General features: G+C 41.4%; 2 protein-coding genes across 3 annotated transcripts; one reads left to right on the top strand and one right to left on the bottom strand.

The window, feature by feature from the left end:
* The first annotated feature begins 9465 nt into the window (after nucleotides 1–9465).
* LOC130417956 (uncharacterized) lies at nucleotides 9466–16419 on the top strand. The gene is made up of 17 exons (XM_056743835.1): nucleotides 9466–9488; nucleotides 11717–11744; nucleotides 11869–11990; nucleotides 12121–12153; nucleotides 12268–12357; nucleotides 12528–12599; nucleotides 12765–12853; nucleotides 12940–13042; nucleotides 13482–13581; nucleotides 13671–13720; nucleotides 13800–13884; nucleotides 13971–14021; nucleotides 15015–15053; nucleotides 15340–15394; nucleotides 15769–15959; nucleotides 16039–16168; nucleotides 16242–16419. The coding sequence occupies exons 2-17, from the start codon at nucleotides 11738–11740 to the stop codon at nucleotides 16414–16416; spliced, it is 1392 nt and encodes a 463-aa protein (XP_056599813.1). The 5' UTR covers nucleotides 9466–9488; nucleotides 11717–11737; the 3' UTR covers nucleotides 16417–16419.
* A 498-nt stretch (nucleotides 16420–16917) lies between these two features.
* Nucleotides 16918–22372, bottom strand: LOC130417954 (uncharacterized). 2 transcript variants are annotated; one of them, XM_056743833.1, is made up of 7 exons: nucleotides 22245–22372; nucleotides 19902–20819; nucleotides 19603–19699; nucleotides 19007–19108; nucleotides 18368–18543; nucleotides 18151–18252; nucleotides 16918–17689 (listed from the first exon to the last, which is right to left on the bottom strand). In XM_056743833.1, the coding sequence occupies exons 2-7, from the start codon at nucleotides 20813–20815 to the stop codon at nucleotides 16918–16920; spliced, it is 2163 nt and encodes a 720-aa protein (XP_056599811.1). In that variant the 5' UTR covers nucleotides 20816–20819; nucleotides 22245–22372. The 2 variants fall into 2 exon arrangements, with proteins under 2 accessions (XP_056599811.1, XP_056599812.1); XM_056743834.1 differs by having other exon boundaries at nucleotides 18413–18543.
* Nucleotides 22373–22917: the final 545 nt, after the last annotated feature.

The following is a 22917-nucleotide window of genomic DNA, read 5'->3' as shown; positions in this document are numbered from 1 at the left end:
TATGCCTATGTCTGAGAATCGAAAATCGGGTCAATGCTCGTCGTCGAAGACGTCCTTCTCCCACCTCCTGGCGACGTCGAGACCACCACCAGCAGACTGACGGGGAGTCCGGACGGGAGCCCGTCCGGGAGACCAGTGTCATACATCGTCCGTCGACGGATGCAGAGCCTATGCAGGTCGGCCGTTCCCGTCTGACGCCCGCCCAGAAACATCAGCGGTTAGTGGATGGTCTCTGCTTCTATTGTGGCAAACCGGATCACATCGTTACACACTGTCCGGTAAAAGCCAGCGCTCACCCGTAGAAAGGAGAGTCCGGGTGGGCGTCATCGAAAGAACCTCTCCATCCCTACGCACCATGCTACCTTTTCGTCTTACCTTCGGTCACTCTACCTACATCGGGAAGGCTTTGATTGACTCGGGTGCTGAGGGAAACTTCCTGGATGCTACCACGGCTCGGAAGTGGGGTATCCCTGCCGTTCCTCTTCACCCGCCCATCTCAGCCGTGACTCTGACGGGCATGCCACTGTTCACTGTCACTCACACCACTCCTCACGTAAGTCTCTTCCTTTCGGGAAATCATTGTGAAAAGATTAGGCTGTTCATCCTCGATTCCCCCACAACCCCACTGGTATTAGGGCATCCGTGGTTGACACAGCATAATCCTCACATTGATTGGGTAAACACTTCTGTCTTAGCGTGGAGCCCTGCATGTCATGTGTCTTGTCTTGGTCCTGCTCCCTCGCCTGTTTCTGTGTTTCCTGTGTTGCAGGTTGATGTTGCCGATCTTACCGGGGTCCCGGGGGAATACCATGATCTTCGTACCGTGTTCTGCAAGTCCCGTGCCATGTCTCTCCCTCCTCATCGACCTTACGACTGTGCCATTGATCTTCTCCCAGGCACTTCTCCGCCCAGGGGTCGACTATTTTCTCTATCTGCTCCTGAAAGAGAGGCCATGGAGAAGTATATACGTACATCACTCAATGCCGGGCTCATTCGCCCTTCCTCCTCGCCAGCCGGTGCGGGTTTCTTCTTCGTAGAGAAGAAGGACGGCTCCCTGCGCCCTTGTATTGACTATCGGGGTTTGAACGAGATTACGGTAAAGAATAAATTCCCCTTACCTTTGATGTCGTCTGCCTTCGAATTGTTACAGGGGGCTCGGGTCTTTACCAAGCTAGACCTCCGCAATGCGTATCATCTGGTTCGCATCCGCGAGGGGGATGAGTGGAAGACGGCGTTTAATACACCATCGGGACACTACGAGTACTTGGTTCTTCCGTTTGGTCTAACCAATGCTCCTGCCGTCTTCCAGGGTCTCATTAATGACGTGCTGGGTGATATGATTAATCGATTCGTCTTCGTCTACCTGGACGACATTTTGATTTTTTCCCCTTCTCTACAGGAGCACACCCAGCATGTTCGTGAGGTCCTCCGGCGTCTTCTTGAGAACCAATTATTTGTCAAGGCGGAGAAGTGCGAGTTCCACTCCGATACGGTTTCGTTCCTCGGCCATGTGATCTCTCCTCGGGGCATTGGACCGGACGACTCCAAGGTCAAGGCTGTCGCTACATGGCCAGTTCCCGACTCTCGTAAAGCGTTGCAGCGGTTCCTGGGGTTCGCCAATTTCTATAGGCGCTTCATCCGGGGTTTCGGCCAAGTGGCTGCACCGCTCACTGCATTAACCTCCTCTAAGATCCCGTTTGGTTGGAACTCTCTTGCTCAGGTAGCCTTTGATAAACTTAAGTCCCGTTTTGTCTCTGCACCTGTGCTCTGTTTTCCAGACCCGGATCGCCAATTTATTGTCGAGGTCGATGCATCCGACGTCGGGGTAGGCGCAGTCTTGTCCCAACGTGCCGGCCATGATGAGAAGGTGCACCCCTGTGCCTTCTTCTCCCATCGCCTCAGCCCTGCCGAACGGAATTATATATATCGGTAACAGAGAGCTGCTGGCGGTTCGACTAGCATTGGGGGAGTGGCGTCACTGGCTGGAAGGTGCAACACAACCATTTTTGGTCTGGACGGACCATAAGAATTTGGAATACGTCCGTTCAGCCAAAAGGTTGAATTCACGTCAGGCTCGCTGGGCACTGTTTTTTGGCAGATTCCACTTCACCCTCTCGTACCGGCCTGGCTCTAAAAACATCAAGCCAGACGCCCTCTCTCGCCTGTTCGAGGAACCAGGTAGAGAGAATCCCGTCGATCCCATCCTGCCTAGGGAGATGGTCGTCGGGGCTCTTGCCTGGGACATCGAACGGCGAGTAGAGGAGGCCGGCCGTGGGGTGCAAGTGCCGGAAGGTTGCCCAGCGGGTCGGTTGTTCGTGCCCGCTCCACTACGTTCTGCAGTCCTCCAGTGGTGTCACTCTTCAAAGCTGGTCGGCCATCCAGGAATTAAGGGGACCCTGGCTTCCGTACTCCAGCGGTTTTGGTGGCCATCAACCACCAACGATGTCAGACAGTTCGTGTTGGCTTGCCCGGTCTGTGCACAAAGTAAGACCACCCGTCGTCCACCCACAGGTCTGCTCCGCCCCCTTCCTATTCCCTCCCGGCCATGGTCTCACATAGCCCTGGATTTTGTCACTGGTCTTCCCCCGTCCAGAGGGTGCACTGTGATTCTCACGGTGGTGGACCGTTTCTCCAAAGCGGCTCATTTCGTCCCTCTCCCCAAACTTCCTTCGGCCCGAGAGATGGCTCAACTGATGGTGGATCACATCTTCCGGCTACACGGTCTTCCTGTAGATGTCGTTTCCGATAGGGGTCCTCAGTTTACCTCTCGGTTTTGGAAGGAGTTCTGTCGACAGATCGGGGCCTCAGCGAGTCTGTCTTCAGGTTTTCATCATCAGACCAATGGACAATGTGAGCGAGCCAACCAGGATCTCGGACGGAGACTCCGCTGTCTGTCATCTAACAACCCTAATTCCTGGAGTCAACAGCTCTCTTGGGTGGAATACGCTCACAACTCCCTCCCTGCCTCTGCCTCAGGTATGTCCCCTTTTGAATGTGCACTCGGTTATCAACCACCTCTGTTTCCCTCCCAGGAACTCGATGCTGCGGTTCCCTCAGCTCTGGCGTTCGTCCGGCGTTGCCATCGGACCTGGACGAGGGCCAGAGAGGTTTTGGCCCAAACCAATCTGAGAACCAAGTCAGCGGCCGATCGCCACCGGATCTCTCCTCCTGCCTATGTGTGTGGTCAACGGGTATGGCTTTCTACCAAGGATCTGCCTCTCCGGACGCCTTCTCGTAAGCTGGCGCCCAGGTTCATAGGGCCATTCCGGATCACCAAGGTGGTTAATCCGGTAGCCTTACGACTCAAGCTCCCTCCGACTCTTGGTCGAGTTCACCCTGTATTCCACGTTTCCAGGGTCAAGCCTTTTGTCACCTCCCCCCTTAATCCGGCCAGTTCCCAACCCACCCACCCCCCGCCTCGTCTGGTGGATGGCGTCCCCGTTTATACCGTCAAGAAGTTACTTGATGTCCGCCGTCGGGGTAGGGGTTTCCAATACCTAGTGGACTGGGAGGGTTATGGCACAGAAGAAAGGTCGTGGGTTCCCTCGCGAGATGTGTTGGACCGGTCGTTGATAGTGGAGTTCCACCGGAGGCAAGGTAAGCCCCCTCCCTGATCGCCCTGTGGCGCTGGTGGGGAGGGGGGTACTGTCACGACCCAGGTCGGATCGGGACTTCTTCTGCACGTGGGTGTGTTGTTGTTTGTTGAGCACGAGGCTGGCTACCCGCTAACCGCGTGCTCAGTGTCTACGTCTCTCTCCCCGCCCCCGTGTTTCCTTAGGATTCCCCAACACGGGTGATTTTCCACTCATGCTCACACACCTGTTTAGAATCTCACTTCTAGCTCATTAACTCCATCGCACCTGTTAACCATGTTATCTCGTTAAGTTTCCTATATTACCCCTCTGTATCTGTTGTCCGTTGTCTGACCGTTGCATTGTATCTTGCCAGTTCAGACTGCCCTAGACGTAGCTGCGGCTCGTCTAAAGAAGTCTTTATTTTGTTCCTGCCTAGTCTGTCGTGTACTACCTTGTCACAGTTTTTCTCGAGCTTCTCTCCACGCTTCCACGCCTGCCTGTGAGTACACCAACCGGTGGCATCTGCCTTCCTCGTCTAATCTGTGGGGCTTTTTCCTACAGCTCGATCTGACGCCCCGGGACTACTCTTCCGTGTTTCACGAAACCCCGCACGGGATTGAGCTGCGCCTCTACTACCAACCTACCGGTACCCGGGATTCTGTCTCGCACGGAATTGAGCTGCGCCTCTACTACCATTCTACCGGTACCCGGAAGTCGGCCTCATCTCGCTGTGATAAAGCCCCGAGTTTTTGGACTTTCCCTGTGCTATTGACTTTGTCTCTCCAATAAAATCTTTTGTTCACCCCGGAATTGGGTCTCGCCTGTGTATTGACCATGACAGTGTCCACGATTGTGTGTGGGACCGTGTACATGCTGGATCAAAAGTGTTAAAAACATTTAAAAGTTCATTTGCAGTGTTGTTTTCTGTCTTGTCTACATGAATATTAAAATCTCCAGCAATAACAAAGCAGTCAAATTCTGAGGAAATAGCTGATAGCAGTTCTGAAAAATCATCAACAGAGACTGGGGAGTATTTGGGAGGTCTGTAAATAATTGTAAACAGAATGCGTGGTGCACCTTTTAAAGCAATACTCAAGTATTCAAAGGACAGGTAGTCACCAAGTAAAACTTGCTTGCAGTCATAGAGATCTTTAAATAGAGCAGCTATTCCTCCACCTCTCCTAACAGCTCTGCAAACATTTATAAAAGTAAAGTTTGGGGGGGCCGATTCATTGAGGATTGTAGCACTACAACTATCATCTAACCAAGTTTAATTTAGAAACATGAAGTCCAGTTTGTTACTGGTGATGAGGTCATTGACCAAATAGGATTTGTTTTTTAGTGAACGGATGTTTAAAAGTGCTAATTGAATAGTAACTGTTTTAGGATTTTTACCCCTGTCATTCTCAGAATGACATCTAAAAGGTATTAGATTAGATAGCTTTGCCATACGACTGGAAAGGGCCTTGGTTTTGCGTTCACTTATCAGGACAGATATAGGGAAAACTAAAGGAACACTGGGTTCCCACTTGTTCTGTAAATATCTGAGATGGTTGCTGTTATCATAGCAGGGACCCAATTCATATCAGTTACCAGTGCTCTTTGCAGTCTTGTTTAGTCCATCTCCAGCAGATGGGGGTTTGTGTGATCCCTTTCGTTGTGGCAGAGGCCGGAGAGCTCTTTGAGGTTGACCCAGAGGCTTTGGTGGTTGTGGGGCCCGTCGCTTTTTAGTCGAAACCTGTGGACTCGCGAAAACCTGTGGACTTTAGTATAGATTTAAACTGACAGAGTGTGTCTGCCTCCCGGACCGTGCAGGGAAGAATATTCCAAAGTTTAGGCGCTAGATAAGAAAAGGATCTGTACCTGCACTTGAGGGCTTTATAGGTAATAAGCAAGATCTTAAAGTTAATGCGATGCTTTATAGGTAACCAGTGCAAGGTTGACATAACCGGGGTTATATGCTTTTTTGTACGTGTAAGAACTCGAGCTGCCGCGTTTTGAACCAGTTGCAGTTTTTGTAATAGACCTGCCGGGCAACCACCTAGAAGTGCATTACAGTAATCTGGTCTTGATGTCAAGAATTCATTTCTCTGCATCCAACAGTGACAGCATATGACGTAATTTAGATATATTCTTAAAATGGAAAAATGCAATTTTACAGGTGTTGGCGACATGGCTTTCAAATGACAGAGTACTATCGAATAGAACGCCAAGATTCTTAGCTGATGACGAGGATTTTATGGAGCATCCGTCAATCGTTAAGCAGTTTTCTTGGTTGTTACACATAGCAGTTTTCGGTCCAGTAAGTAACACTTCTGTTTTGTCCGAGTTTAGTGGTTAAAAATTGGTACTCATCCACATTTCTAAGTCAACTATGCAATCCTTTATTCATGAAACTGCTGGGTTTCATGAGGCTTCGAGGAAATATAAAGTTGAGTATCTCCAGCATAACAGTGAAAGCTAATTCCGTGTCGCTTTATTATATCTCCTAGAGGTAGCATGTATAATGCGAAGAGCAGAGGCCCCAAGACTGAGCCCTGTGGTACACCGTACTGGACTTGTGATTTGCGGGACACCTCATTGTTTATTGCTACAAATTGAAAACGATCGGATAAATAATACTTAAACCATTTCAATGCTATTCCGTTAATGCCGACGTAATTTTCGAGTCTATGTAGAAGTATGCTGTGGTCAATGGTGTCAAGTGCAGCACTGAGGTCTAGCAACACCAATAACGAAATACAGCCACGGTCAGACACTAAAAGCAGATAATTTGTAACTCTGATCAAAGCAGTCTCTGTACTGTGACATGCTCGAAGTCCAGACTGGAATTCATCATTAATGTCATTCCTTCGGAGGAAGGAGCATAATTGAGTTGAAACTACTTTTTCCAGAACTTTAGATATAAAAGGTAAATTCGATATAGGCCTGTAATTCCCTAGTTCTTTAGGGTCAAGTTTTTTTTTTTAAAAGAGGCCTTATAACAGCCACCTTAAATGCTTTAGGCACATGTCCTAATGTCAGAGATGAGTTTTATCTGCTGTTGTCTGGTTGGCGCTACATGGCACTGAGTGCCAAAACAGCAGACATAGGAAAAGTTTCTTTTCTCAGGCCATCTAACTCATGAACAGTTATATGTTCTACTGTACAATAAAAACACGTACAATACACAACTATATACTCATAATTATTAAACATATGTTGTTGATATAATATTCAGCTATTCACATTCCCCAGCAAAACTTGTATATAACACAGTATAATTTGTATAGCACATCTGTACATACAATATACTGTCTATTGGCCTTCTGTCTAATGTTGTCCTGTCTCTAATATGTGTATTGTCTCTCATATATATTTTTTTTTACATTTTGTTACCTGTGTCTTGTCACTTTTTTAACCTGTATTTGCACTGGAAGCTTCTGTCACTAAGACCCATTTTTTTTGTGACCAAGGACACTTGGCGATTAAGCTCTTTCTGAGTCTGATAGGCCACAACATTGACATTAAGGCCTCGATAGGCCACAATATTGAGACGAAGGTCTGGATAGGCCGTGACATGGAGATGAAGCCTTAGTAACCACTTTCGGGAGACTACTGTAACTAGGAAAAGATTGCGATTGAAGAGTATTAATAAGAAACGAGACACCAGCCACTATGTAGGACATAATTGGTTAAAAGTGACCAATCAAAGGATCGGAAAAGTCTGCCATTGTCCCGGCTCCAAAGTCTCAGAAGTCAACTCGAAGAGCGGGCAAGTGTTGAGCAGTTACGAGAGCAAAATCCTGAAACGCATGGATTTTTTTTACAAAGCTAATTGCTCTGAAAAGCAAGGAGTGCTATGGTTGGCCTGTTAACCAGTAAGTAGTCATTGGTGCAATACTGCAAGCTTGTGACTGAAAGGTAACGGCTCTTACCCTTTTGGAACATTAGGTTTCAAAGCAATTGTAATGACAGGTATGCCCACCTTACTTGCATTTACATTTGGCGGTCTAAGTCAAATCATACCACGAACTGATGTAGATTTGTGGGGGTGTGGTTACACAAGGTGTTTCAGGCAGGTCTGGGTGAGCATTTCCTTCAATTTTTTGTGTCCAATATATGCATGGGCAACTTATAACACTCCAAAGACACAGAAAAAACATATATGCGTGCCATGTGACCCCTTGAAAAGGCAGGATTCCAAGTCCGCCTCAAGGACGTCATGTGGCCCTTTGGATACGTGAACTCAATGCAGCCCAGAACAAGTTTCAATCACAAAATAGACTAAAACTAAGTGAATGGGCGGTGCACTTTCGATTGCCGTCACGCACAAACAAGCAGAAGGACAAGTAGACTTCACACAAACAAACCGCTCTGTCTAGTGCTCTTGCAAACTGTATCGCACTAGTGAGAACTGCAGCACGGCGAGAGTGATTTGAAAGCATACAAAGTCCTCGGGGTGATTAAATGTCATACGCAATGGGTCTATGCGTCGAATGATAAGAACACATCACTTGTTTAGACGACGGACAAGATCATGATCCTCGTGATTCTGTTAAAAGTGGATTGAGGATCAATGCTTCAATATCGATCAATCGTGATTTAAGATAGTAAGATCTTACACCCCTTTGTCCTTAATAAAATTCACTATTTTATAAAGGCAGGAACGAATATTTATGTCTATTATTTTAAACAGCATTGTCAATCTCTTTCCTGATGGCAGCAGCTGGTACTCGCTAAAATGGTTTGTTCAGAATCTGTTCTGATATTCGCTTTTCTCATCACTGCCATTCATATAAAGTTTTCATGTACTCATATGATTTATTTTAACGATCTGTATTGCTGTTTTGTGGACAGTCAAGCAACAGCCGTTAAACAGACAAGTTTCAAACCAGGCTGTGATTCCGACGCTAATAAGTCTTTCAAGAGCGTATCACGAACCATTAAAATCTAAATAGAAAGGGCAATTCAATGCATTAATACATTGAGGTACAAGAATTTCTTGCAAATCCTGAACATTAGTTGACAGCCCACCAGTTCTTCAAAGTCATTTACGTCGAATATCAGACCTAAAGTATTAGAAGAATTTGTGTGAGGTACATGTGTTGGATGACTCTTTCACAGTCATTGAGTAGTTATCTCGTCATTTAAAAAAAAACAATTCCCAGCCAAAGACGAGTTTTTAAGGCAATCAGTGTTAGTACTGTTTTACAGCAGGTGGCGCTATTACACACCTTTGGGAAAAAGTACAGAATGCCATGAAAATGTGAAAATGGGTGAAAATGTTAAAAATCGCTGGCGTAGGCTGGCAATTTTTTTTAAAGAGGCTGGCAGCGAATGAGTTAAAACCTTCAAAACATTATTTAAAGTGAGAGGTTGAGGATGCTGCCATTCAGACAAGACAAGCAACAGTTGAATTTAGTCACCAGTCATTATAACAGCATTAAGATATTCATTTCAAAATGCAAAGACAAGAACTGGTTTATAGTACCATAGATGAAATACATTTTTAAACATTTTTCCAACACATTTCAACTAAATTTTTGAATGATCTCCGTAATTGTATTATATAGACGGTTTCAAAGCAACAATATAAACAAACATTACTGCACATGCAGGCTTTAGTGGTCCAAACCTAACTTCCAGCACACATCCACAAAAAATTCCATATGCATTATTTCTAAAAAACAAGCAAAATAAATAAGAAGTCAATTACATTAGCTATCAAGTTAAAAGTATGTCTAGCCAGTAATATTTGCAGATAGGAGTTTTACTTACTCAAAGGTGTTCTGAGGGCAGAAAGAAAAATCATTGGTTCGCGGAATCAACCAATGAAATCGCAGAGGAGGCGGGACCCAATATTTTGCGGGCATATTTGAAAAGAACCATCAACGGATATTAGCGATAGCGAGGCGGAAGACATTTGCAAAGGTAAGTACTGTATCTTTTGTTAATTGATTACCAAGATTATCAGTAGTTACATAACATGTTATATGATAATGATCACCTTTAAACTAGAAATGCCTTATTAACTAGCCAGTAGAGTTTATTATCTAAACTTTAGTTGCTTTGTTTTGCACAACTCTGACACTTCCGCTATTGCGCGCCATTATTTCATCGAGTGCATTTATTAAACGATTGTTTTATCCGTCCGCCGCGATTATATTGATAATAGTAGTCATAGTCATAGTTTAACACTGCGAGCTCTGAAATCATACGAACCTGCGGTTTCATTTATCCGCAGAGAGCACGTGCGTTATTTCGTAAGCCCTGGCAAATCAGTCAGTTATCAGGACGGGTATTCCTGTAATGTCTAAATTTCTATGTTGATACGTGAATATAAAACAGTCTGCTGCTCTCAGGGCAGGAGGAGTCTATAGGCCAGTTTTACAGTACAGTGTGCTGCTCTCAGGTCAGGAGGAGTCTATAGGCCAGTTTTACAGTACAGTGTGCTGCTCTCAGGTCAGGAGGAGTCTATAGGCCAGTTTTACAGTACAGTGTGCTGCTCTCAGGGCAGGAGGAGTCTATAGGCCAGTTTTACAGTACAGTGTGCTGCTCTCAGGGCAGGAGGAGTCTATAGGCCAGTTTTACAGTACAGTGTGCTGCTCAGGGCAGGAGGAGTCTAGGCCAGTTTACAGTACAGTGTGCTGCTCTCAGGTCAGGAGGAGACTATAGGCCAGTTTTACAGTACAGTCTGCTGCTCTCAGGGCAGGAGGAGTCTATAGGCCAGTTTTACAGTACATTGTGCTGCTCTCAGGTCAGGAGGAGTCTATAGGCCAGTTTTAAAGGACAGTGTGCTGCTCTCAGGGCAGGAGGAGTCTAAAGGCCAGTTTTACAGTACATTGTGCTGCTCTTAGGTCAGGAGGAGTCTATAGGCCAGTTTTACAGTACAGTCTGCTGCTCTCAGGGCAGGAGGAGTCTATAGGCCAGTTTTACAGTACATTGTGCTGCTCTCAGGGCAGGAGGAGTCTATAGGTCAGTTTTACAGTACAGTCTGCTGCTCTCAGGTCAGGAGGAGACTATAGGCCAGTTTTACAGTACAGTCTGCTGCTCTCATGGCAGGAGGAGTCTATAGGCCAGTTTTACAGTACATTGTGCTGCTCTCAGGGCAGGAGGAGTCTATAGGCCAGTTTTACAGTACATTGTGCTGCTCTCAGGGCAGGAGGAGTCTATAGGCCAGTTTTACAGTACATTGTGCTGCTCTCAGGGCAGTAGGAGTCTATAGGCCAGTTTTACAGTACAGTCTGCTGCTCTCAGGGCATGAGGAGTCTAAAGGCCAGTTTTACAGTACATTGTGCTGCTCTCAGGGCAGGAGGAGTCTATAGGCCAGTTTTACAGTACAGTCTGCTGCTCTCAGGTCAGGAGGAGACTATAGGCCAGTTTTACAGTACAGTCTGCTGCTCTCAGGGCAGGAGGAGTATAGGCCAGTTTTACAGTGCAGTCTGCTGCTCTCATGGCAGGAGGAGTCTATAGGCCAGTTTTACAGTACATTGTGCTGCTCTCAGGGCAGGAGGAGTCTATAGGCCAGTTTTACAGTACATTGTGCTGCTCTCAGGGCAGTAGGAGTCTATAGGCCAGTTTTACAGTACATTGTGCTGCTCTCAAGGCAGTAGGAGTCTATAGGCCAGTTTTACAGTACATTGTGCTGCTCTCAGGGCAGTAGGAGTCTATAGGCCAGTTTTACCGTACAGTCTGCTGCTCTCAGGGCAGGAGGAGTCTAAAGGCCAGTTTTACAGTACATTGTGCTGCTCTCAGGTCAGGAGGAGTCTATAGGCCAGTTTTACAGTACATTGTGCTGCTCTCAGGGCAGGAGGAGTCTATAGGTCAGTTTTACAGTACAGTCTGCTGCTCTCAGGGCAGGAGGAGTCTATAGGCCAGTTTTACAGTACATTGTGCTGCTCTCAGGGCAGGAGGAGTCTATAGGCCAGTTTTACAGTACAGTGTGCTGCTCTCAGGTCAGGAGGAGTCTATAGGCCAGTTTTACAGTACAGTCTGCTGCTCTCAGGGCAGGAGTCGTCTATTCTATAGGTTTGTTCTACAGGCTATGTGATTCAGTTGGGGCAGGATTACTTAATATAATCAAATCAGTGTGGAATTTCTACTGTACCGCTTCTCTTAGGGTAGGACTGGACTAATATACTTTTTTTTCTTCAAACTAGGAACCACTGAGTACAAACACAATGAATGGTAAGCAAATACAATTATTTTCTTTCTGTATTTAAACTGTAAACAATTAATAAACAGTTTGGATGTGTGTATGTACTGTAGAGGAATAAACATAATGTTATGTTTATATTCTGTACCCATATAGCTCTGCACTTTTTAATTTCGGGACAGTTAAGCTCTGATACCAAAATTGGGAAAATAGGGCCATATCCCCTATATGTAAGCAGCTTTCAGTCCCTTCTGGGAAACCAGGAACTTCCTGATGAGGTCAAAAATCGATTATATTTTATAAATTTCACATAATGCATATTTATAAATGTAATCATTTCTTTATTAATGTTTTCCATTTTACCATTTTTATTTTTTTATTTATTATTATTATTTATAACCTGGGCAGATCATGGATGCCATATTTCACCTGTTCAGCACGGTAATATAATATTATCTAACTATACATATATTATTTCAGTTAATTAAACTGATGAAGTTAAATATTTGACCTAACCTCAGTTTTGGAAAACAAAAAATTTAATTTGTAATTTAGAAGACACCAGGCTTAATGGCAATCAACAACCACACCTTGAACAATATTCTTGATGGGAAGGTCAGAGCAAGAAGTCATAGTTTTGTCAAAGTAAGAATTACTTTTATAATGTTAATTTGAATTGGATCTAGCATTTATTACTAAATATACAAAGCAATGTTTAATTCCATTAAATTGAAGTGCACATGGTTTACAAAAATGTATATTTCCTATCCATAATGTCAGTGATTCCTGTAGCCTTTCTGTCATTCTGTCATAAGAATAACATTCTTAAAAAAGCAGAAGTGGTAATTGGTCCATACCTGGAGGGAGGGAATCACTGGACTTTCTTTGTAAGTTCTCTTGTTCTAAGTTAAGAATATTAAGTATTATAGTCATGAGTGGCAATGTTTGAAATACCAGAGCATTGCAAACTTTAAAGTGATACACATGCAAACATCATCTTGCAGAGTTTGATACAAATTTTTTCCCATCTATTTCCTTTTTTTTTTGTTTAGCACTGCAACATTGCTGGTAGAACCATAACCTACCTCAATTCTTTTGGTGAGCGGAAAGAGAGTTGTCAGAAAATAGCTGACAATTGGGGGTATGTACATATGAAAGGCTTCTCTATTTAACTTTTTAACTCTATTTCATCTAACCAGTCCTCTACATATCGTACCATCCTCACAGGATATTTGCCACAGCAAAGGGTTGCCAGGGAACATGGGAACTTTGCACAAGGGAGCATGACATTCAGAGAGATCTCATTTCTTGTGGCATCTTCACAGCTGTGGTACCAAATTTATAAATATTTGGATATTATACTATATATGTAATATATAGTAGTACAATAGTATAGAAATATTGTTGCTATTTTAAAAAGCCTGTTAAAGTGCATGTCTGTAAAAATAAATATGGAAATTCTGTCATCAAATTCTCAACCAAGTTGTTCCAACTTTGTTGAACAGAGGATTATAAGAATATTTGTAACCAAGTGTTTTTGGGAACCTTTGAGTTCCGTTGTAGGAAAAAAAATACTATTTAAATCAATGGTGCCATACAACTGTTTGGTTACAAACATTCTTCAAAACATTAATTTGTGTTCTACAGAACAACAAAAACTATACAGGTTTGAAACAACTTGAGGGTGAGTTAATGATGACAGAATTTTCATTTTGGGGCTGATTAACCCTTTAAATCGAACATAAAACTTTTTGTCACCTTTTTGTAAGTTTGCAGATGCCTTTCTCCGTGGGGACCAGGGGTATATTAACTTCCCTTCAGTTCATGAAGAAAGAGAAAGACTAGCAATTCTGCTCTTCACTTCCCTTGGTAGGTACAATACAAGTTTATGGCTACATTTTTCTTTTGGTTTGGGTTATAAAACTGCAAGTACAACAAATTGTTCTTGCTTTCTTTAGAAAGGTCAGGCATTTGTGGTGTCTGCCATAAAGCTGTTGCTAAGAGCAAGGCAAGTTATCAAGTCTCAAATTATGTTTTGTATAAAAAAATTACCATTACAAATGAGTCTCTTTTAAAAAAACATATAGGGCAAATGTTTAACATGTGGCGTGAGCATACATCAGAAATGTGTGGAAAACAACCAGGAGACTGCCATTTGTTTTCTGTGCAAAGGTAAGGCACCTTTCATTATGTAAAAGTTGAATTTGAACACTGACTTAATTATATTTTGTGTAGCCCTAATGCATGTGTTTATACAGTTTTAGTACAAACTGAAACAACATCAGAACATGAAGGAAACAAACAAGCAGGTGAGTCTTATTAAATTATACTTATACTTTACTTATAAGTCAAGTTGCATTTTTTAGCAGTGTTTAGACAAGTGTTCCTCAACCAACCCGCCATGGTTCAAATTCATTTAATTCTATCCATCTTTTCTTAAAACTCACTCTTACAAGTGAGAATGTTTAAAATGTCTGGTCACTTTCACAGTATGTAGATGTATGCAAAACTCCTTTGGTTTAAGCGGAAATGTTGAACATCCCATATATAAATATAATAGACCATATTCCTAGCAGTACCATCTTTGAAGCTTTAAAGGGATACACATCCATCTCGTCAGTTGGCAGTATTGACATTTTATGTGTTTTTGGACTGTTCTGCGGACGAAACACTGCAAAAAAAATATTTCCAATACATTTTAGTGACAAATCTTCAGACAACATCAGTTTTGGAAAATGCTAAGAGATCTAGGTGCTATATACAGTATTCTGCAACGTATGCCATTGAAAAAAAGTCTATTCGTCACAGCCACGCTTTCATACCTGTTATGGCGCTGCTCATAACAAGGTCTATTTCCCTACAGAATTAAATATAATAATAAGTAAAAATCTCGACACCCCACTATTATTTTCATTGAGATAATCTGACCTTTTAAAGAAAGCAGTTGAGAGCCCAGTTATAGACATAACATATGCATACTGTGTATATTTGTATGTATGTACTGTATACACAGCCATGCAAAAAAAGAAGAGACCATTTCAAATCAGCATTTCTTTGTGTATTCTGCAAATAAATGCATATAGACACAATATTTTCATTTGAAATTTGGGAGAAATATTTTTAGAAGTTCACAGAACAAAACAAAATTATAATTGTACCTAAACACAAATTTATAAATGGTTAATTCAGTAAAACTGAAATGGTGCTTTGAAAGGGTCTCTTAATTGTTTCCATGGCTATTTATTTACAGTATATATTCCAAAAATTGAGTTACTTGTATTTTTTCTAAATTATCTTTGCAGAGACTGCCAAATGCATAGATGAGGAAGTGGTGGAGAGAGGTTAAGCAAATAGTCTCTTCTTTTATTCATTTATTTTTGACACGGTTACATTTTTTTCTTTTGCTGTTTGGCTATGCGCACACTGTATTACATGTTTTATGGGGACATTCCTTAGACTCCCATTGATTTTATATTAGGCTTATGATATATTCTGTATGCTTGTATAACAATGATTACCATGTGTTTTGAAGATTTTCAACACCTAATATCTAAATTATTTAAAGGAAATGTTGTTCATCTACATTCCCTGAAATAGTTTTTTTGTAGCTCTTGTCATCTTTTACAGATGGCTTCCTTGTAGAAAGCGTACTGAAAGTTTCAGACTTTCACCAGGCGAAGAGGTAATGCGAAATGATTAGTGTATAGCTGAAATTAACGTAACATTGTACATCACGTCTTGCAGACTACTTTCAGTCATAAAACTGTACCGGATTAAAATATCTAAAGAATTTCTGATAATGAAATATTGTAACATGTTTAGATGTTGGCAAGGCTTCCTTTGCTTTTTATCAACTGTAGGGTGATGGACCTTCAATCGGTAGAGAACAGGTTACCTAACTGAGGCTGAATTATGAACTGTTGTGGGTTCACAATGTACATTCAATAAAACGGTGTTGGCATGTCTGATTAGGTGCATTGCTTACTTGTTTGAGTTATGCTTTAGTCCTGTAGCCCTGATCAAAATACTTGAGCATTTTCTCATTTATTATTACAGATATCTAGTCTCTACAAGTGAGTTACAGAGGAGATGTTCACCACCTGAGTGTTATTCCAACAACACTGTGGTTTCTTATTTGCGAAAAGCAAAGGCAAAGAAGAGAAACATAGAGGAAAAGCTTACTGGTTTGGGTGTGCAACCCAAAAAGCGGACCAAACTGACCTCACTGTGCACTAAACTGTGTGAAGGTAATATTTTTAAAACAAGTGTCTTTTTAATTTACTTAATATCTTTTTTCTAATCACTGTTTACAATGTTCAATTTCAGATGAATGCAGTGAGCTTGTCAGTGATGTGATGTTCCTGGCAGCCAAGTTTATGCCCCAAAAGAAAGTGGTCCAGGAAATGTGTGAAAACGAGGATATTCATGATTCAATTTCCAAAGCTGAATCCTGCAGGTAAAGTATATTTTATGATTGTTTTTAATGACTTTGTAAACCAAAACCAAAAGTTCATGTGATTCAATTTCAGGAAGACCTTACAAACACTTCTGGCAACTTTAAGGAGAATCTGGGAGATATTTGGACTGGCAACCCATGGCCTTGGGCCTGGTTTAATAGGGGGCACATTTGACTTTATTGACTCGTGCCTCAAAGAAAAAATTAAAGCACTTAAATCCTCTACAACACATATGAGAACAACTTAAGGTACAGCAGTTTATTGATACCTTTGTGGTAGAATGTTGTATGCTGTGTTGAAAAGAAAGCTTCTCAACTGCACTTTGCAATCATTTTTGAAATGTATATTTGAATCTGTAATTAGATTTTGTTCCAAGCACTTAACTAGTTAAGGTACATATAAGGTCCATAAGATACCTATGTGTTGTAATATGTTGCTGTTTCATATTAAATACCTATAATACACTTTTAGTCAATTGTTTTGTAATTTGGCCTTGATCCTTATTACAAAAAGTGAAAATAGTCATAATTTTTGTTATGTTAAAACCAAAGACCATTTAATAAAAGCATTATGTACAATCAACATTTGTTTCTTCAATTTGTTTTTATACAAAGCATCTGTAAAACACTCGTTGACAACAAAGACAGTTGGAGCAAGTGAAAAAAATACTATTTTGGATAGCTTAAGTCTAACCATGAATCATTTCATAATCATAAATCATGAATGAAACATTTATCTTTCTACAAGATCAACCACGTTTTTTCTTCTTTTTGACTGTGTAAGTCACAGTGATTGCATTTTTTGCCTTTTTGACACTTTTACGGTAATTATGAAGTGCAGTCACTTTACGCTTTCTTGACAGTTTGCTAAACTGTGAAAAAACTAATTTGTGTGCTCTCTGTACTAAACTGTACACTTCATTATCCTCGTGAAATTTTTCCGATTTGCTCCATTCATGAAGATCTGTGAGCATGTCTTGCAGTGTAACTTTTTTTTTCTCACTGAATTTGAAACGGTGTGAATTATCAGATTCGTTTTCACGAGATGTTTTGTAGAGAAAATTGTGAACTAATATACATACACATACCTCTCCATAGCTATTTGCAGTGCATGTGCAAAAGTTTGTCCCTTTACGACTTACAATTCCTACACTCCCATCAAAGTGATAGACAGTAAGGTTTTCATCATCTGTTAAGTAGGATTCACTCTCAACAATTTTTCTTGCTACTTCTGCCCTGAGATCTTGAATTATAAGTCCTTGTTTTTCTGCAATGTTCCGTGAGAAAATTAAGTGTTTGCACACACATCCACATTGGAATCTTTTGCAATCGCATTTATGCATCACCAAGTCAACTCTGTGAGATTGTGTCCTTGTATCGGGTGGAATCAAACACACTCCATTTTCATACATCTCCACTTTTGCATCCAGGCCTTTTGCAATCATAGAATGGGCTGCAATAGTGGTCTCGTCAGTGTTCGCTCCTTTGATCCGTCCATTTTCTGTCAGTTCATCTAGGTAACTGAACAAATAAATGAAAGAAAAAGTTAGGGAATGGTACACAGTTGTAAGAATGCAATGACTTAAAAAAGCAAAAATATCTTTAGAAATATGTAGATTTTATAAACGAAAAAAAATAAACCATTGGGAAAACCTATACTATATAGAACAAAGGGGGGAAACTCTATATACTGTGCATTATGTGATCGAGTTTTATAAACAATGTCCTAGAAGCTAACAGCTTTTTTACTAAATGTGTTTATGAGTGGTATGTGCTGTTTAAAGGAATTAATGCAGATAACATCATAGAGAATAGTTCAAGTTTACTTAAGAGCTTCCTGTATTCAAACAAGTAATGGTAACAGGTAGTGGCCAGAAATAATATCCACGCAATATATAATTAGGGTACCGCAATTTGATTTCTGCAATTGGTAATTACAATTTAGCACCATGACAAAAATATTACCATGAACTTCAATTTACCTGTAATATTTCTGTACATCACCACAAAGCAAGCGAAGAAGCTGATCAATCCTGCTGTTCATCCTTCCCTTAAGAAACTGGTACTTCATTGTGAGAAAAAATCTGTGTACAAATGTTAGAACATCCTTAATGAATATTTGTCATAAATATATTTTATACTATATATTAAAATGTAATGTGAGGCCCTTGTGTTGTTAAAAAATTGTTAAAAGGTGACCTCTCTGCCTTGTTGTTGGTTTCGCTGTTGTCGTGATAGAATGACCTGCCAAAATTGGACCACAAATCTCCTAAAGAAATCCAGTGATTCTTAAGGTAGGTCGATACATGTGAAGTACCCAGACATGCATCAAGCTCTTCACACTTTTTGGCTGACATGCTGTTAAACTCCTCTTCCTGTGAAGAAAACAGTCAAACATTGTCAAGGTATGCCACCTTATGTTAACACGCATTCAAAGGTGGGAAAATGTACTTAAATTGTCCATGTCACTCCAAACCAATGACTTCAGTAGAACACCATAGATATTGAGACATTTTGAATAATTTTTCTTAATTACATGTAATGAATCTTTATGGGGTCCAAAACAACATCATACCCTATTGACTTCCATATTCTATTGGGGAAAATGAAACATTCTATTACGGAAGGAAAAACAACATGAATTTGGAATGACATTACTGTTAGTGAAGAGTGATTTCTGTGGGAACATTATTGATTGATAGACAATTGATAAAAAGCACAATATTCAATTACACAACAAAGTGAAACAAAAAATATTAGTATACAACTAAGGATTTATTTCCATGTACTGAAGTGATTTCTAAAGAAATAAAGTTATTTATGATTAAAAAAATTTACCGTCAAACATGATTTCATTGACACCAATGCTTGAATCACAGTATTTCTTTGATTCACTGGCATGTTCCCTCCATCTCTTCTAACCATCCATCTATGCACGGCCTAAGAAAACATTCAAAAGCTAGCCATGATGTTATGATGCTTATAATGAGATTTTAAATCAAATTTTTTAAATGAATAGGTCTGTGACTAGTGATGAATTGCTTAATTTTAACTCCATTTTCCTAATTAAAGGCCCAAGATATTTACAGAACAAAAGATGTATTAAAGTTATACTTCACTCAAAAATGAAAATTCTGCAATCATTTATTCACCTTATAGTTATTCCAACTCTACAAACATCTATTTGTTCTGATTAACACAGAGAAAGATATTTGTAAGAATGCTTATTAGCAGACAGATTTTGCAATCCATTGACTTTCAAAGTAGGATAATACAATGGAAGTCAAAAGTGCCCCAAAACTGTTTGCTGTCTTACATTCTTCAAATGTCTTCTTTTGTGTTCAACAGAAATGTATAGGGATTTGGAACAACTCAAAGGTCAGTAAAAGATTACAGAATATTCATTTTTGGGTGAACTATCCCCTTAGACCCACCTGGAGTACATGAAACCAACAAAGGAGAACCTTGGCAGTTGGAAAAACTCTTCTGATGGCATTGAGTTCCTTAAGGTCACGGTCAATCATTATCGACCTACAGGATGAGGAAATGAGAAGGAAATAAATAGGTCAACATCTGTAGTTTGTCAAAATGAACAGCTTGTGTAAAAAGGTAGTTTACAATTTACTGTCTTTATGAACGTTTTCCATTCAACAGCCATGTTTGTATTGTACATAGAAATAAATCAAACATGAAAAGCTTTGCCACCAAAATTTTACTACCCTAAACTTCTGACCTGGGAAGAAATCCGGGGTTGTGTTCTGCAAGCTTTTCCAAACAAAGAGCAAGTATGTCTGCCGATTCTTCACTAATAATGAAGTAAGCGAATGGGACTGCTCTTCCAATAGAGTTGGTCAAGAGAAGTTCATAAAATGCATAACCATACGATGTCATGGCCTTGTAAGTAGCGTCCATGAATACCATGGTATGGGGGTGTTCTTTAAGTATATCTTTTTGCCAGGGGGTCTGAACTACAATTATTAGTGGTTGAACTTCACTCAAAGGCTGATAGTAGCGAATGTTTTCCTCCAGCTCTGATGTGACTAGCTTGTCCACACTAATGCAGTCTTTGGCATCAGGAAAACTAAGAGCAATATTTGTCTTCTTGATTAATCTTATATCTTCAGGTGTAACGTAATATCTCCGATTGTATTTGTCCACATGTCCATGGCGCTCTGCCCATTCAACACATTTTAAAAGCGTTTCTGAAATTGACTTTCCTTGATCAAGCCATATTTCAATGAAGGTTAATAACTCTGCGTCAATGCGATTTTTTACCCCCTCTTCTTTCAAGCACACATCATGTCCGTTGTGATGAAGCATTTTGTTGACCACGGCACCTGTGAAACTTCCATCTTTGATTATTTTGAATGACACATAAGCATTGCAAGAATAAGCTCTTGTCTTTGTTGGTTCGCCTTTGCTTTTCCCACTTGCTTTGGAAGATCTTTCACATGCAATATAAAAGTAGTCTTTATGAGTAGACACAGGGGACCTGAAGATGCTCTTTGTTTCCTCTTCCAGTTTCTTAATGTAACACTGCATGAAATCAGTCTCCTCTCCAGAAAAAGGTATGACCTCTTGAATGACTCTGGCATCCTTTATTTTCTTTAAATTCCTTTTCAAACCTTCAAGCCAAATACTCTCCATTACCCTGGAAAAGTAAAAAAAATAAGATATGATATGCATAAATGTTCCACATACAAGAGCACTGTACTGTAAGACTGGCCTATAGACTCGTCCTGACCTGAGAGCAGCAGACTGTACTGTAAAACTGGCCTATAGACTCCTCCTGCCTGAGAGCAGCAGACTGTACTGTAAAACTGCCCTAGAGACTCCTCCTGCCCTGAGAGCAGCAGACTGTACTGTAAAACTGGCCTATAGTCTCCTCCTGACCTGAGAGCAGCAGACTGTCCTTTAAAACTGGCCTATAGACTCCTCCTGACCTGAGAGCAGCAGACTGTACTGTAAAACTGACCTATAGACTCCTCCTGACCTGAGAGCAACAGACTGTACTGTAAAACTGGCCTATAGACTCCTCCTGCCCTGAGACCAGCACACTGTACTGTAAAACTGGCCTATAGACTCCTCCTGCCCTGAGAGCAGCAGACTGTACTGTAAAACTGGCCTATAGACTCCTCCTGCCCTGAGAGCAGCAGACTGTACTGTAAAACTGGCCTATAGACTCCTCCTGCCCTGAGAGCAGCAGACTGTACTGTAAAACTGGCCTATAGACTCCTCCTGCCCTGAGAGCAGCAGACTGTACTGTAAAACTGGCCTATAGACTCCTCCTGACCTGAGAGCGAGCACACTGTACTGTAAAACTGGCCTATAGACTCCTCCTGACCTGAGAGCAGCACACTGTACTGTAAAACTGGCCTATAGACTCCTCCTGCCCTGAGAGCAGCAGACTGTACTGTAAAACTGGCCTATAGACTCCTCCTGCCCTGAGAGCAGCAGACTGTACTGTAAAACTGGCCTATAGACTCCTCCTGCCCTGAGAGCAGCAGACTGTACTGTAAAACTGGCCTATAGACTCCTCCTGACCTGAGAGCGAGCACACTGTACTGTAAAACTGGCCTATAGACTCCTCCTGACCTGAGAGCAGCACACTGTACTGTAAAACTGGCCTATAGACTCCTCCTGCCCTGAGAGCAGCAGACTGTTTTATATTCACGTATCAACATAGAAATTTAGACATTACAGGAATACCCGTCCTGATAACTGACTGATTTGCCAGGGCTTACGAAATAACGCACGTGCTCTCTGCGGATAAATGAAACCGCAGGTTCGTATGATTTCAGAGCTCGCAGTGTTAAACTATGACTATGACTACTATTATCAACATAAGCGCGGCGGACGGATAAAACAATCGTTTAATAAATGCACTCGATGAAATAATGGCGCGCAATAGCGGAAGTGTCAGAGTTGTGCAAAACAAAGCAAATAAAGTTTAGATAATAAACTCTACTGGCTAGTTAATAAGGCGTTTCTAGTTTAAAGGTGATCATTATCATATAACATGTTATGTAACTACTGATAATCTTTGTAATCAATTAACAAAAGATACAGTACTTACCTTTGCAAATGTCTTCCGCCTCGCTATCGCTAATATCCGTTGATGGTTCTTTTCAAATATGCCCGCAAAATATTGGGTCCCGCCTCCTCTGCGATTTCATTGGTTGATTCCGCGAACCAATGATTTTTCTTTCTGCCCTCAGAACACCTTTGAGTAAGTAAAACTCCTATGTGCGAAAAAGACGTCGTTTCACCTTTCACTTTTCAACCACATTTCGACGTCTTTTCGACGACTTTTTGCTGGGTGGGTAAGCTGCTCGCCCAGAGCACATGTCATAACTTCAGCCCTAATAAAAAATCATATAGCACCATCTGCTCAAAATACGACCCCGCGGCTTTAGACTGACAGACAGAGAATCATTCAGAGCGACAAAGACTCAGAATTCCAGTATTGAATGTTACACACCTTGCTACAGTTTTGCTACAATAAAGTATAAATCCTTTGCTACTACTTGCTACAGAAACATTTGCTTTTCACCGCGGATACGCCGTAGGACAGTTAAAACGGTACAGTTACACGCTCTAGACCTGCTGCATAGCCGCTGCATTTCCTTCATCTATCGTGGAAATTTGACGATAATTTTCATAATAGGACAAATAGATCACGTGAAATGAACGGCGATGTCGCTTTGTTTACTTCTGTTTCCCAGTGAGATGACGTAAGAGGCGTCCTC

Source organism: Triplophysa dalaica, chromosome 3 (genome assembly GCF_015846415.1).
Source record: "Triplophysa dalaica isolate WHDGS20190420 chromosome 3, ASM1584641v1, whole genome shotgun sequence".
In the NCBI taxonomy this organism is placed as follows: domain Eukaryota; kingdom Metazoa; phylum Chordata; class Actinopteri; order Cypriniformes; family Nemacheilidae; genus Triplophysa; species Triplophysa dalaica.
This window is presented reverse-complemented; position numbering and strand designations above follow the sequence as displayed.

What these genes read in the sequence shown, in the direction of transcription:
- LOC130417956 (XM_056743835.1), top strand. An exon ending in AAGCTGTTGCTAAGAGCAAG is followed by an intron (nt 13,721 to 13,799) that starts GCAAGTTATCAA and finishes AAAAACATATAG; the next exon opens with GGCAAATGTTTAACATGTGG. An exon ending in TGAGGAAGTGGTGGAGAGAG is followed by an intron (nt 15,054 to 15,339) that starts GTTAAGCAAATA and finishes CATCTTTTACAG; the next exon opens with ATGGCTTCCTTGTAGAAAGC.
- LOC130417954 (XM_056743833.1), bottom strand. Translation starts at nt 20,815, where the DNA reads ATGGAGAGTATTTGGCTTGAAGGTTTGAAAAGGAATTTAAAGAAAATA. An exon ending in AACCCCGGATTTCTTCCCAG is followed by an intron (nt 19,700 to 19,901) that starts GTCAGAAGTTTA and finishes CTCATCCTGTAG; the next exon opens with GTCGATAATGATTGACCGTG. An exon ending in ACCAACAACAAGGCAGAGAG is followed by an intron (nt 18,253 to 18,367) that starts GTCACCTTTTAA and finishes ATTTGTACACAG; the next exon opens with ATTTTTTCTCACAATGAAGT.